Here is a 13904-nt window from a genome sequence, read left to right as displayed (position 1 = left end):
AACTGTAGTCTACAGTCATGGCCTTTGAGGCACACATATGTTTACAAGTTTTCTACAGACTTCCTTCTTGCACTTTTGTTATTGCACTAAAAATAAGATAAGATAAAATAAGATAAGAAATCCTTTAATAGTCCCACAGAGGGGAAATTTCCAGATTACAGCAGCAAAGGGGATAGTGCAAAACACAAGAGGCATCAATATCACACAATAATAATAAAAACACTATAAACAGTATACAATAATAATAATAATAAGAAGAAGAAGGAGAATAAAAATAAGTAATAAGAAATACTAGTATATAAAAAAATAACAGATGGATTTACAGATGTTATTTGCATAATTGCACGTTTTGTGCAAAATGTGCACTATTACAGAATGGATTTTCTGCTTTCTCTCTATTGTTTTGTATTCATTTATACAATTTTAAGTTAAGCAGGACAGGTTTCTGTTTAAGAAAGTTACTTATTTTATTCGGTTCATTTTGTTATTTTGCATTAAAGTGAATTGCTGGATAATAATTTGTTTTCCATGTGTCCATGGCATTCAAAAATATGCATCTAATTCAATTCAGGTTCGAATCAGATATTCAGGGAGTTGGCAACCCTACTTACAATATGGCGTAAACCTACCCCTGCCTGTCACCTCCTCTAGTCCATTCAGACACAGATGTGCTGTAACTGGGCATCTGTCAACAGAGGGGACCTGAGGATAGTCCAAAAATGAGGACAGGCAGGATGGAGAACAATAGCCAGGACACATCATTTTGAGGCCCAAGCTCTACCTTAAAGTGTGGGATCTGTTAGGATATAACCTGCATATTGTCAATGACACTAATTGGAGCAGTAATTTATTCCATGCTTTATTCAATTCCCGTTGAAGACTGGTTCACTTGAGGGCATCTAGAGCCTCTACTGGAAAAATGTTACTTCTGACTGCCGCTTTAGATAAAATTAAATATTTTGTCAAATACAATACTGTATTTTTTGCTCAGCCACCATTTGCTTTACTGACAGCTGTATGTTCAAATATATTATTTTGTAGTCCTCAATAAAGTCTGTACTCTGACATTTCACAGTGACAGCGACGTGACAGGTCATGAAACACATTGCATAAGCGAGGAAGATTACGGTAGCCTTTGTGGATCGCAGGTCAACAGGGGTTACTTCAGTACTTCAGCACTGCTGTGAAATGGGGCCAAATTTATTAAAGATATTCTACATGCAAGGTTTTACATATCAGGACACAATGGAGAACCATCTGGTTCTTACCAGAACATAAAAATATGTAGATAGAAACTTAGACAAATAATGGTAAATGATTTCCTATGGTACCAATGAGGGTGTGCTAAGTTTTTAAACAATGCTTCTGCATTTTAGGTCAGTTTTTGTTTAGCACATAATGACAAGGTGTAATTTGTCATGCTTTATAGTTCATCTCTTGTTGTATCAACCTAATTTTAAGACTGAAAAAGGGCCAGAGGAGTCTTAATTTCTTTGTCCTGATGCCTACAAAGAGAGCTTCCTTTCTTTTTCACAGCTGTAAAAAATATTTCCACATTGAAATCCATTCAGTGCTCCTATGAGCATGTGTTGCTGTGTCATCTAGGATGCAAAGACACAGTTTACTTAAATGTGAGTTAAGTATGTGAGAGGGTAAATGCATGATGGGTGTTGATGCAATCCTCAGGATCCGAGAACAGAATGACACACTTCCATCTAATACTTGACTTACAAAAATGGATGCCAAATGACACAAATGCATTTACTGTAGGGGTTGCAAAACGCCTCTGCTTCTCGTTAAAGAAGTCGCATCATCAGTGAATGGATTAGGGCCCGCCCACACCATAATGCCACTTGAATAAAGCTATGCACCCAATCTTTTCTTTCTAGTTAAACCTTTAAATAATTCTGTAAAGCAAGTGCACTGGGAAAAACAATTGTTAAACTTATTTCAATTATTTTTCTCCTATGTTGTTTTTTTTTTATACAACTGCTTCAATGTGGTTGGATATTTTGGGTTTAATTCTACAGAAAAACCTGTTGGGATAACATAATTATATCTATTTTAATATTAACTTAATTATACGAAGGGGGAGAGTGACATAAAATCACAAGATATTTGAATACTGCTGATATAGCCCTTCTGTAGATCCTAAATGAAAAACTTATTATAAACAGTGAATGCATTGTCAGTTAGTATATTTTATTTTACAATATGGCACTGAGGCAAACTAATTTCTGTAAATAACAAAAAATAAAAATTGCTCTAAACTTTGTGCAATCCCAAATTAACATTAACATTTCTTTCATAGTTATGTCCAGTTGTATCTACATTCTCACTCAACCTAAACAGCGGACAGAGGAGGATAAACAACAACAAAAAGGCAACATAAATATATCTGTACTTTAAATCTGGATTCAGTTTCAGGCCTGTTTGTTTTAAATATCATTCCTGCATCTGGATGAGGCCCTTTCTCTTCTCGTTATCATCACTGCCTTTAATTAAATATTTCCGTAAAGCAGTAAAAACTGAAATCATGCACAAGGCTTTCGGTCATATCATCCCTCCAAATCCACAGCATCATAAAGTTGAGTGGTTTTGTAATTTAGCCCTGTTTCGTTGGTTTAAGAAAGCACTTTCAACATTGCATTTACATTCTTTTTTCTCCCTCCTTCTCCTTCATTTTAGTCATCCAGTTCAAGACCAAAGTGTGTGTAGAGATCTCGTGTGGTGGTCCCCCTCAGAGCAGCTGCAAGACATAGACAGATTACAGGGTCATCTCCCTCTGGTCTACTTTTCAAACAACCCACAAAACACTGAACAGACCATGGTCACAGTAGGGAGACAAAGAAAAAAAACACCCTTTAAACACATGGCTCTTGCACATATATAGTACAAAGTAATGCCCATTACAATCCAAAGCAGAAATTACAGTCTGAGTCATAACTTCCTTTTTCTCAACTTCTAAAAATGTTCAAAAAAACTACACCCTGATGTGATTGGTCACATTTACCTGTATGTAGCAGGGAAACGGTAATTCACAGGAGGTTTAACATTGTTTATTTTGCTTAAAATGATCTGTATTCCCCTGGCTTAAAGCTTCCTATTAAGTCCCCACTTTAGATAAATATATGTCATGCAGCGGTCCAAACTAAGTGACGATGCAGCGGCTGCTTCTTTAAAACTAAACAAAAAAACATAAACAAAAAGCTCTGTGGAAATGAGCACTGCATTGCAAAGAAGAGAAATATCCACTAAAATCATTGAGCAGTTATAGACACATTAGAACTGAGTTTTACTCTTTGCCAAATGCCAGGCTTTTAAAAGAGGTAAACATTGTCAATCAAATAATTAACTAATTTTTTAAAGAGGTGCTAAAACAAAATCTACTGTGAAGCATTTAAGGCAGAGTTGGCACTGCCCCAAATCTTTTCCACAGTTGCCACAGACTTTCCCAGGATGGGGGATTTTAATCCAAGAAAGGTTTTGATGCAATCTGTCGGTTTCCTTCATTTCTATTTACTATTATTCTTGTTATTTTTATTGGATTTATATTAATAGACTGAAACTCCAAATTAGTCAAATTTTTGAAGTGCCTTTAATGCTAAATTGAACTGAATTCTCTGCCACTACGTTAAGCACTTTGTAACATGGTTTAGAAAAGTGCTTTATAAATATAGTTTTTTATTATAATGCAATTGTGTCCGTGGTCTGTCAACAGCAGAGAAAAAGCCTTGTATAGACTTAAAGAAAAACTGTGAACACTAAAAGCATGAATGTATGTGAAGGGGTGAATGTGGTTTGTAGTGTAAAAAGATTTATGCTTTTTAATTTAGACATGAATTAAGACTAACAAAAAAAAGTGTTTCTTTTTGTTCGAAATGTGCAGCTCTATTCCTGATTCTGATTGGTCATCTGATACCAACACCAGCTTTTTTATATTAACATGCACCTATGCAGATAGAAAAACCTAACTTACCAAGTTTATAACCTGCAGTGTGCTTTTCATTGTTTGGCTTAGTTATAATGTAGAGATACATTGCATATGCTGAACCTGCTTTGCAGCTCTGACCACAGGAGATTTATTGTGAATAAAAAAGGGGTGGGGTGAAGGAGTGGGTGGCTAGGTACTAATGTACCTAAAATCTTGGCAGAGAACTGCCTTCTATCCTTCCACTCAGTTAGCTACATATTAAGCAACAACTCAGCACTGAAGTGTTGAAATAGTTTTTTTTACCTTATGCAAGTTCATCCAACTCCGTTAAGGGCGTGTTTATGCCCTGGAGTGGATTAAAGGCAGAGAGCAACACATAGCTCAGCAGAAAAGTGTTATTTATTTGGGATTTCCTTTCAACATGACCATATCCTTATACTTCACTTATTTAAAGAAAGAAATATGAGAAAATTAATAATTATGAAACGTAGAATCTGTAAGTAACAATTTGATTAATTTAGACTAATGTTAAGAATAGAAAAAATGACTTAATGTTTTTTACAACACACATAGATATATGATCAAATCCACAAATTCAACCACTTGTTGATGCAAAGTTAAAATACATATACCCTATGTTTTAATTTCATAAATAAAAACAATTTATCATTCTATACATAAAGAAAGAGTTTTGAAATACCACCCTAAAAAATCAAATAGCTTCAGCGTAATTTTACACACACGCACACATATATATATATATATATATATATATATATATATATAATTTTATAGATTTTAAAAGTACAATTGGAATCATCCTGGCACATGGATATGGTCGGAGACAAAGGGACGGTTGTGTCTTGAGTGAACTACAGGGCATCTCTCACTCTACACCCTGTCCACCAATCTCCTCCCTCTCAGAATAACAACATACAGTACAACAGCAACTCAGTGTCTAAGTGAGGGCTCTTTATGAAAGTGTGTTTGTTTGAGACAACGTGAAAGAAAGAACAAAGCAAGAAGGGAGCAGAGACGAAGATAGCTTGTATTTGTATTAGACTGTCTGTGCACGTGTGACTATGCATGTTTCTATGGGCTTAGACAGAGCTTGTATTTATGTGTCAGTGTGTGAGAGATGTGAAAGACTGACATTGTGTCAGAGGGGAAATGCCGTCTTCGTGTACTAAGAGGTCATTAACATCTCGACTTTCCAACGTACTGGGAATCAGAAGAGATAGCAAGTGTTTTCTGCTCAACACAGATTTTCAATGAATTTTTCCTACCCTGATTACTGCGTATATAAGAATAACTAAAATGAAGCAGTCAAGTATGGTCCAGCTGAAAACATGATTTACAGAAAGAGTTGTCCAAGTATATGTATTATATACATGTATAGTCCCGAGTCATACAGATCTAGATGTGACTTTTCCTAAGACTAACTCGAATAGTGAGAGCTTCCATCTACTTCCATGAGAGCATGGAGTTATCACACAAAGCGTAAATGTACTTAAGAAGACAGAAATGATAATGAAATGTAAAGAAAAAGTGATGTGCCAACATGACTTTCTGACTTTTATAATAAAATAAATTGATGATTTGACAAACTACAATTAATGTACCGACACTGTCATGATAAATGATTTGGGATAGGTAGAATTGATCAAACCCAGTACCAAATGTCCCTGTTGATTAACATTAGCCAATCTATTCATGGATGCAGAAAATTAAATAATGTTCAGTGGCTGGTTTATGTGAACAGGAAGAGGTGGGGAGTTTTAACTAATTTTGTAGACGGACAAGTTATCAAAATACACACATGTCCAGTACTGTAACACCTTATGTTGTTATATCAAAGACTTGCCTTGCTTTTGCTTCAGCAGACAGAGCATCATCTTACCCACCTCACTGGTGCCCTCTAATGTTTGATTGTGCAACAACTTGAAACATTACTGACCTCTAGCCATTCTGATCTTATTAGCACAACCCATGTACTTTATTTTTCCTGTGACCACTTATCAGATTTTATGAGTGATATGGTTTTCATTTCCCACACTCTGACCATTTTTGACACACAACAGGCAATAACAAAGTGACAACAGTGTCAGTTTACGATTGTGTGTCAAATCTCATTTAGTTCTAATGGTGTTTCTTGTTGAAAACAATCTCAGTAAACTGGGCTGTCTTCAGGCATAGATCCCACTTTTGTTTATTTTGTTTTCTTTGGCTCAAATTATACCAGAAAAATATGTTGCCACTTCAGCCAGTGTTCACACTATCTCATCAAAAAATGAGCAAAGAACTGGTGATAGGCGTCACTCTGCTGACAGTTGAGACGTGTTAACATGAGCCACCATCAGCTGACAGTTTCGGTCAGCAGTCATCCTGACACTTACTGTAAGCTTCCTGAAGTGCATTGTTTTCACATAAATTACTTAAATGAACTTTTATCAGACTTAACTTTTATGACAATGAAAAAGGCCATAGGGCATCCTACTCTAATACTCTAAATGGTCGACACTATTAGCAAACACCTCAGGTATAAATGTATACAGTGGATGACTAAAGCTATTTAAAGACCATACATTTTTCATACCCCTGTTGATATCTGGTAAACTCAGTAAGAATAAGAAACTAAGCTAAAAAGTGGATGCATTTAATTTAGAGTCGGATGAATTATAACAAAAAGCTCTGGATGGATGATTTCTACCAAATATGACACTAACTGTACGCATGAGTTAACATCTTTGAACCTGATTTCCCTGCTTGCAAGACAAGGTTGATTGAGATATATGTATATATACTTTATACATAGAAGGAAACACACACAAACTGTACATCTCTTACCAATACGACCCAGGAGTGACTGTCCAATGTCTTTTATGTCGTTGTATTCATGCAACTTATCAATATGATGTTCCAGTTCCTCGACCATATATCCCCTAAAATGAGAGATACAAAACTAGTCTCCTCTAAAACTACTTTGGTGTAAATGCTCACATACAAGAACCAACAACAAAAAACATATCAGCAACAGGAAATTCAGATTTGACAAACAAAACTACTATATTTGCAGAAATGCAGATTTCAAAATTGTTGGTATTTACAGGAACCATTTTTAGAGATTATAACTGCTGATTCTGTGTATCTGAGAATCATAAAGATCCATTATACCATGCTCAACTTAAACCCATACCAAAGACAGCCTCAATGACAAAAATCCAGAAATGTAAACACAGCTGTACTTACTCCTCCTCCAGCTGTGCTATCTCTAAATCCAACTCCTCTCTTCTCCTCTCTAGCTCTGCCACCTCCTCTGCAGGGTTAACTTTAGCACTTCCAGCTACATGAAGCTATGAGAAAAATCAGAAAAATTAAATGAAAATGTGGTACAGCAAAAGAAATACGAATAAAGAGTTTGTGTGTGCTACAGACAAAGCATATTACTTACAGGTGACTTGAAGTGGGAGTGTACTTTCTTTGTTAATGGGGTTCTAGGATGTGAAAGAGGAAAAAATAACTAAACACATTTCATAAAAAAAAGAGAATTAATTTGTTTATGTGGTATCGCAGCGGATGCTTTGTTGGCATTTGTTCCTGCAGTTATTTTCTTTGTTCTTACATTTAACAACAGTAACATGTATGTTGCAGTACCTGATAGTCCCACCAGCAGGGGGCGTACTGAGGATGATAGAGGTAAACAATGTTAGAAGAAGAAGATGAACCAAGAGAAGACAAGCTGGTTCAGTAAACACCAAAGTTTCATGTGTGGACAGTGACTTATGCAGCAGTTTAGAAATACTTATGTAATGTTTTGTGAATTAAAATCATTAAATTTCTGTTTTTAATTTTATTTTGTCAACAACAGTTAAAGTAACTGTCAGTAAGATTCACAAAGAAGTATATTGGTGAATATCTTTTTTATTTTCAATAACACGTTAATCATACATTCAGTAAAACATTATTATTTCAAGATTGTGGCACTGCTCTTGTTTCTGTAGTTTACGAGAAATAGTCACAACAGAAAACGCACTGTTTGAGGACTGCTATTGCAGTTTTATGATTTAACATTTCATAGCATCCGGTGTTATCTCGTAGGTATGTACATGGATAAACTCGGTTTGAGAGAACAACATTGGTTAACAGCTAGGGTTGCCACCCGTCCCTTGAAATACCGAATTGTTCCGTAATTGGGAATTAAAAGTTGCGTTCCGTATTGAACCAATACGGACATGTATTATGCTCTCATTTATTTATGTCATAACATACAGGTGAAGTTCGTAAAATTTGAATTTATTGCAAAACTTCATTCGTAGTAAATTCAACTTAAGGTGAAACAAATATATTATTTCCCACTTTTTGCAAAGTGAGATATTTCAAGCCTTTATTTGTTATAATGTTGGTGATTATGGCACAGTTTATGAAACCCCCAAATAAAAAATCTTAAAAAATGAGAATATATTATGAAATCAATAAACAATTCAATCATCAATATTATAACAAATTAAGGCTTAACATATCTTGCTTTGCCTGTAATGAGACTATGTAATATACATGTATTAGTTTCACCTTTTAAGTTGAATTATTGAAATAAATTAACTTTTACACCATATTCTTCACCTGTAGCTATACATCTGGGCTGATGTGGACATACAGAGCAGAGGAGGATATTTCAGTTGCTAGTATGTTTGGCTGTCTGTACAGTCATGCATGTTCAATGCAAAGCACTTTAAACTTTAAACTTTAAATCAAAGCGTTTTTTTTTTTTTTTGTCATATAAAATAAATACATTTCTATGCATTTTAGAAGTTTTGGGGATGTCTTTTTTTGGCGCCTGGGCTGCTGAAATCGGGGTGTCCCTTATTTCTATTTCTGAAAGGTGGCAACCCTATTAACAGTCTGACTTTTGGTAAGCTAAGCTAACTGGGAAGTTTTTACCTTTTCAGCACTTTTGTTTTGTCGTTTTCCTCCGGCGTCGAGACCTGAGAGTCATTAGCACTAGAGCGAGATTCAGCGGACTGATCCGAGTTCATATTGGTTAGTATGTTAGGAAGAAAAGCATAAAGATCGTTCATTTACACCACATAGACATTTGTAGGTTTGCAGTTGGCGGCAGTAAACAGACCGACGGCGAAGTCTGATTGGATAGTGAAAAAAGGGGCGGGGCTTAGAGAAGGCGCGTCAGAGCAGTCACGTGGTTCATGTAAACACAATATTACAATATAAATTATTAAATTATAAAACGGGAAATTTACCGGAAAATACTAAAACGGGAGGAAGGCGGCAAAGAGGGGTAAAATACGGTAGTTTCCCGGCCAAAACTACATACCTGGAGACTTGACAGGTATGTAATTGATAACGTGTTTGCTGAATGTATGATAAATATGTGATTAAAAATAAAAGGCAAGGCAAGGCAAGGCAAGGCAAGTTTATTTATATAGCACAATTCAACACAAGGTGATTCAAGGTGCTTTACATCGACATTAAAAGCAGCAAGACTAATATTTGTACAGTAAATAAAATTATGAGAAAATGAGGTAAAAAAATAAACAAAATGATAAGAAAAGAAGTAAAATAATAAAAAGCACAAGCTGTTAAAAATAAAAATAAGGGCAGTAGAGTCCAGCAGGTAAGTATTTAATTTAGGAGTAAGCTTGAGTAAACAGTAATGTTTTTAACCCTGATTTAAAGGAGCTGACAGTTGGAGCAGACCTCAGGCCTACAGGAAGTTTGTTCCACCGGTGAGGAGCAGAATAACTGAACGCTGCCTCACCTTGCTTGGTTCTGGTTCTTGGGACACACAACAAACCAGATCCAGATGAACCTCAGGGGTCTGGGAGCTTCATAGGGAACTAACAGATCCAGCATGTATTTTGGTCCAAGACCAATCAGTGTTTTGTAAACCAGCAGTAAGATTTTAAACTCTATCCTTTGACTCACTGGAAGCCAGTGTAGTGATTTCATGACCGGTGTAATATGGTCCAGTTTCCTGGTGTTTGTAAGGACTCTGGAGGCAGCGTTCTGGATCAGCTGCAGCTGCCTGATAGATTTCTTGTTAAGGCCTGTAAAGATGCCATTGCAATAATCCAACCTACTGAAAATGAATGCATGGATAAGTTTTCGGTGTCTTGTTTAGACATAAACCCCTTAATTCTAGCAATGTTTTTCAGGTGGTAGTAGGCAGATTTAGTGATAAACTTTAGATGACTTTTGAAGTTCAGGTCTGAGTCAATAATTACACCCAGATTTCTGGCTTGATTTGTAGCTGTCAATGACATGGAGACAAGGTGAGCGCTGATCTTTTCCCTTTCATTTTTAGGGACAAAAATGATCACCTCTGTTTTTTCAGCATTTAGCTGGAGAAAATTCTGGCTCATCTACTCCTTGATTTGGTGAATATAGTTACTTAATGAGAGTAGGGGACTGTAGTCATGTGGTGACACTGAAATATAGAGCTGTGTGTCATCGGCATAAGTATGGAAATGTTGATGAAAAGATATTCATCACGGATGTGCTTTTTTTGGTGAATCTTACTGACAAGAAGAAAAAAAAGTAAACCAAAACTGACTGATTTAAGTTCACAAAACAATACAGAAGTATTTCTAAAATAATTAATTTTCGTTTTTTTTTTTATGAAAGGTGTTTAGTTATTTTTGCCTCTCTCACCTCATAGAACCCCATTCTCAAAGAAAATACCCTCCACTCCCACCTGTTAGATAACCAGTAAGGTTACAGTCGGGAATAGTTGCAGATGTGAGCCGGATCATAAACCACTAACGTGATTTTGCTAATCATGGATTAACTTGGCATTTGTTTGTACACTTAACTAATTAATAATATCGTTCAAATAATAACCAAAATTACAAATGTTTTTCCGCTTCCTTTTTTCTCTTCTCTCCATAAATGACCTTAAGATTTGGTCACTTATTATCAGTCACAACCTAAAAAACAAAATTTACAACGACTCAAGCTGAGTTTTGCAGAAATGCCAAATCATAAGAATGATAAAGAAATAAAAAGTCACTGTGCTTACTGTCCATTAGATGGCGGCAAAGAGCTGTTTAACTTGAGTCGTTTCTCAACACTGAACGTGTACACTCTTTCGCCCTCTCCCTTTTCTGTCTCCAACATCCCCCACAGTTTTGATTGAAAAGACTATTGCGTAATCAGAGAGCTGCTGTGGCATACATTCATTAGCTAATCTATACTCTGCATGGGCCACCGTCAAAGCTCTCAGACCGACTCACAAGCTAAAGCAGTGATGGATTAACAAGGGAAAAGGTCAAATTCGATCCACAAACACAGACACTCACTCTTTCACCAAATATTAGCTCCAAGGTCTTTTAAATTTTCTGGCCAAGTACAAAAGGGATGCATTGTATCAGAATTAATTCTTGAAAGAGAGAGACAGACAGACAGAAAGAGAGACCGCAAGAGATATTGATTTCATGTAAGCAAAAACAGGATGAAGCAGAAAGAAAAGAGCAGACAAAATGTGTATTTAGGGGAGTGTATGTTGTGGTGTAAAGGACATAAAATCTAGTCCATTCTGTTATGTCCTCTGGATTCATAGCTTATTTATTATTTGTTATACAGAAACGGAGAGGGTGAGGAATGAAAAATTCAAACAGGAGGCATGGCCTTTCCTCCTTTCAGAAACTGCAATATTACACACACTGGGCGGTAATGGCTCCTGCAAGCAGTCATATGTGCGGGAGAGAGACAGATTTATAGAGTGTCTTATATCTTCCCATCTATGACATAGCAATAGATATTGGAGAATCCTGTGTGTTTGTAGTAATGGCATCACATATCCTGAATGGCTGCTGCATTGAACACTTAATCAAAACTAGACATATGTATTTTGTTTTTTGATTGGGATACTTTAATTATTATTTAATTTGTGATAAATGTAAAGTCCTACAAGACAGACAAGCATGATTTTCAGCATCACCGGAAATGTACGATATTTTAAGTAATGCTGGAAGAACCACATTTATGTGTTTTTATTATGCTTTTAAATTTAGACTGAGGAGGTTTGTTGTTTCAAATTATGGAAATAAATTTAGACTTTCAATGATTGAAAATCATCAATTATAGGTATAAAACCTTTCAAATCCGGATTAATAAAAGCCACAATTCCAATTTAATAAAATGTCATAAGACATTGAATTAGATAACAAACAACACACAGCATTAAATTTCAAATTCAAACTCAAAGCAATTGCAAAGCCTATAAGAACATTTAAAAGCAAATCTTGAAATCACAATATTAACAACAAATAAAATGTTGTCATCTTTGTAGAGCATGGTGATACGAAGAAACTGAGATGGATTATTGTACAAATTCTAGTTAGAAAACATAACAATAGGCGAATACAGAGCAGTCTGTATATTATAATGGACAAAAATAATAATGATCCAGAATAAATCAAAAGGGCTAATAGCAAGGACGACTATTGAAAGAATGGTGAAAGAGGGGATTTATATAAAGGAGTCAGTTCTAGTGAAAATCTTTTACACCTGAAACCAGATATTACTCTTTGGGAATCAACAAAATTAAAGATGTACAGAAAAAATAAACCATGTTTTCATGGAGAATCATAGTGGAGGTTTTTGTGTCAAGAGGTTTGAACTATAACAGGAATGGTTAAATTGGATGAGTAAAAAAGTGATACTCTGCCTTAGAAAACATTTGCAAGTTCGTTGATATGAATCATAATCTAAAACAAACCAGACGAATGGAAATAATGATGCACAATATAACATAAATTAAAATTTACCTAAGATACAGGGTGGGAAACAACAAAACATAACAAACAAATAAAAAACCAAAGGACTTGAATGGTCTGGGTAATCATCTTCCTAAGACTCATACTTAAAGCAGCACAATGTAACTTTCAGCTTTTGTTGAGTTTGGCGGCTCCTTTGGACAAAAGCGGTAGTGCTTTACCAGTAGTGTGGAAGGGTTCCTACCATGCTCCTCCAAGTTACATAGTGCCAGTGAGGGCGATACAGACCCCTCAGACCATGACAGAGGTATCATTAAACCTGTTGTAAGTTGATATACCATCACAATGACTCTGGGAATATTATATTAAGGTGGAAAAGTTACATTGTGCTGCTTTAAGTTCATTTTTATACTGTTTCTCATAAAGCAATGCTACATGGGAAGCTGATCATGGTGGTCATGTGACCAACTTCTGGTCATCTCATAGAATAGTTGTTTTATGGCAACTTACAATGTTATGATAACCACTGTGCCATGCTACATTAAATTATATATATTGCTTTATATGTACAGTAGTGTGGATACGTTTCAAAAACGACCTACATACACACTGAGGCTAAATGCTAATGAAACACAGGTGGGAACAATCCAGGGAATTAACAGTGGTAGAACATGGCAAACACTGGAAATAAAACAAGACATGACACACAAGGGAGGCAGATCTGAAATGGCTCATAGAGGAATGAAAAGAAAACATAACTTCAAATAGAACTGTAAGAGATGACAAAAAAAAGAGCAGGATTTATTGAAACCACAGTTCCAACTGCCTTGGAACTGTGGTTTCAAGGCAAGAATTAGGGTAGGCTATACCCTGGAGAAGTTGTCAGATTATCAAGGGAAAAGCAAAGAGATATGGATGATTTTGTGACAGGAGGATAAAATTGCAGGAAAATAGAAGTAGAATCAGAAGAGCTGGGAAGCTCTAGCTAGTTTTGGTAGTCGGTAAGCCTCCTTTAGTATCTATCGTGTTCATAATTCATGGAATCATTTGTACGGTATCTAAATTTCACTGCCGGTGAACTATGGTTCAGAACAATGAAATAGACAAAGAAGAAGTGAAGAAAATTGAAAAAGGGAAACCGAAGGAGTTACTGTGGAGAGATTGCGAGAGATTGAGCACACTGCTGCTGGGTGAGGTGGAGGTGAGGAGGATGATTACCAGTATGGCACAACACATCA

At 35.8% G+C, this 13904-nt stretch overlaps 1 protein-coding gene across 2 annotated transcripts; it reads right to left on the bottom strand.

Annotated features, from left to right (window-relative positions):
• Positions 1–147: 147 nt before the first annotated feature.
• On the bottom strand, positions 148–9047 carry swi5 (SWI5 homologous recombination repair protein). Of its 2 annotated transcripts, XM_061733414.1 has the most exons (6): positions 8873–9047; positions 7589–7615; positions 7386–7428; positions 7184–7287; positions 6782–6876; positions 151–2749 (listed from the first exon to the last, which is right to left on the bottom strand). In XM_061733414.1, exons 1-6 carry the CDS (start codon positions 9007–9009, stop codon positions 2685–2687), a joined length of 471 nt encoding a protein of 156 aa, XP_061589398.1. In that variant the 5' UTR covers positions 9010–9047; the 3' UTR covers positions 151–2684. The 2 variants fall into 2 exon arrangements, with proteins under 2 accessions (XP_061589399.1, XP_061589398.1); XM_061733415.1 differs by lacking the exon at positions 6782–6876 and having other exon boundaries at positions 148–2749.
• Positions 9048–13904: the final 4857 nt, after the last annotated feature.

Source organism: Cololabis saira, chromosome 11, assembly GCF_033807715.1.
Source record: "Cololabis saira isolate AMF1-May2022 chromosome 11, fColSai1.1, whole genome shotgun sequence".
NCBI classification, from domain to species: domain Eukaryota; kingdom Metazoa; phylum Chordata; class Actinopteri; order Beloniformes; family Belonidae; genus Cololabis; species Cololabis saira.
Note: the sequence above shows the minus strand (reverse complement) of the source record. Positions and strands in the feature narration are given on the sequence as shown.

Excerpts from the sequence above, each read along its gene's own strand:
- swi5 (XM_061733414.1), bottom strand. The coding sequence starts at position 9,009 with ATGAACGATCTTTATGCTTTTCTTCCTAACATACTAACCAATATGAAC. Across the intron at positions 7,429-7,588 it reads CCTGCTGGTGGGACTATCAG|AACCCCATTAACAAAGAAAG; the intron begins GTACTGCAACAT and ends TTCACATCCTAG. Across the intron at positions 2,750-6,781 it reads GTCACTCCTGGGTCGTATTG|CTGCTCTGAGGGGGACCACC; the intron begins GTAAGAGATGTA and ends TATGTCTTGCAG.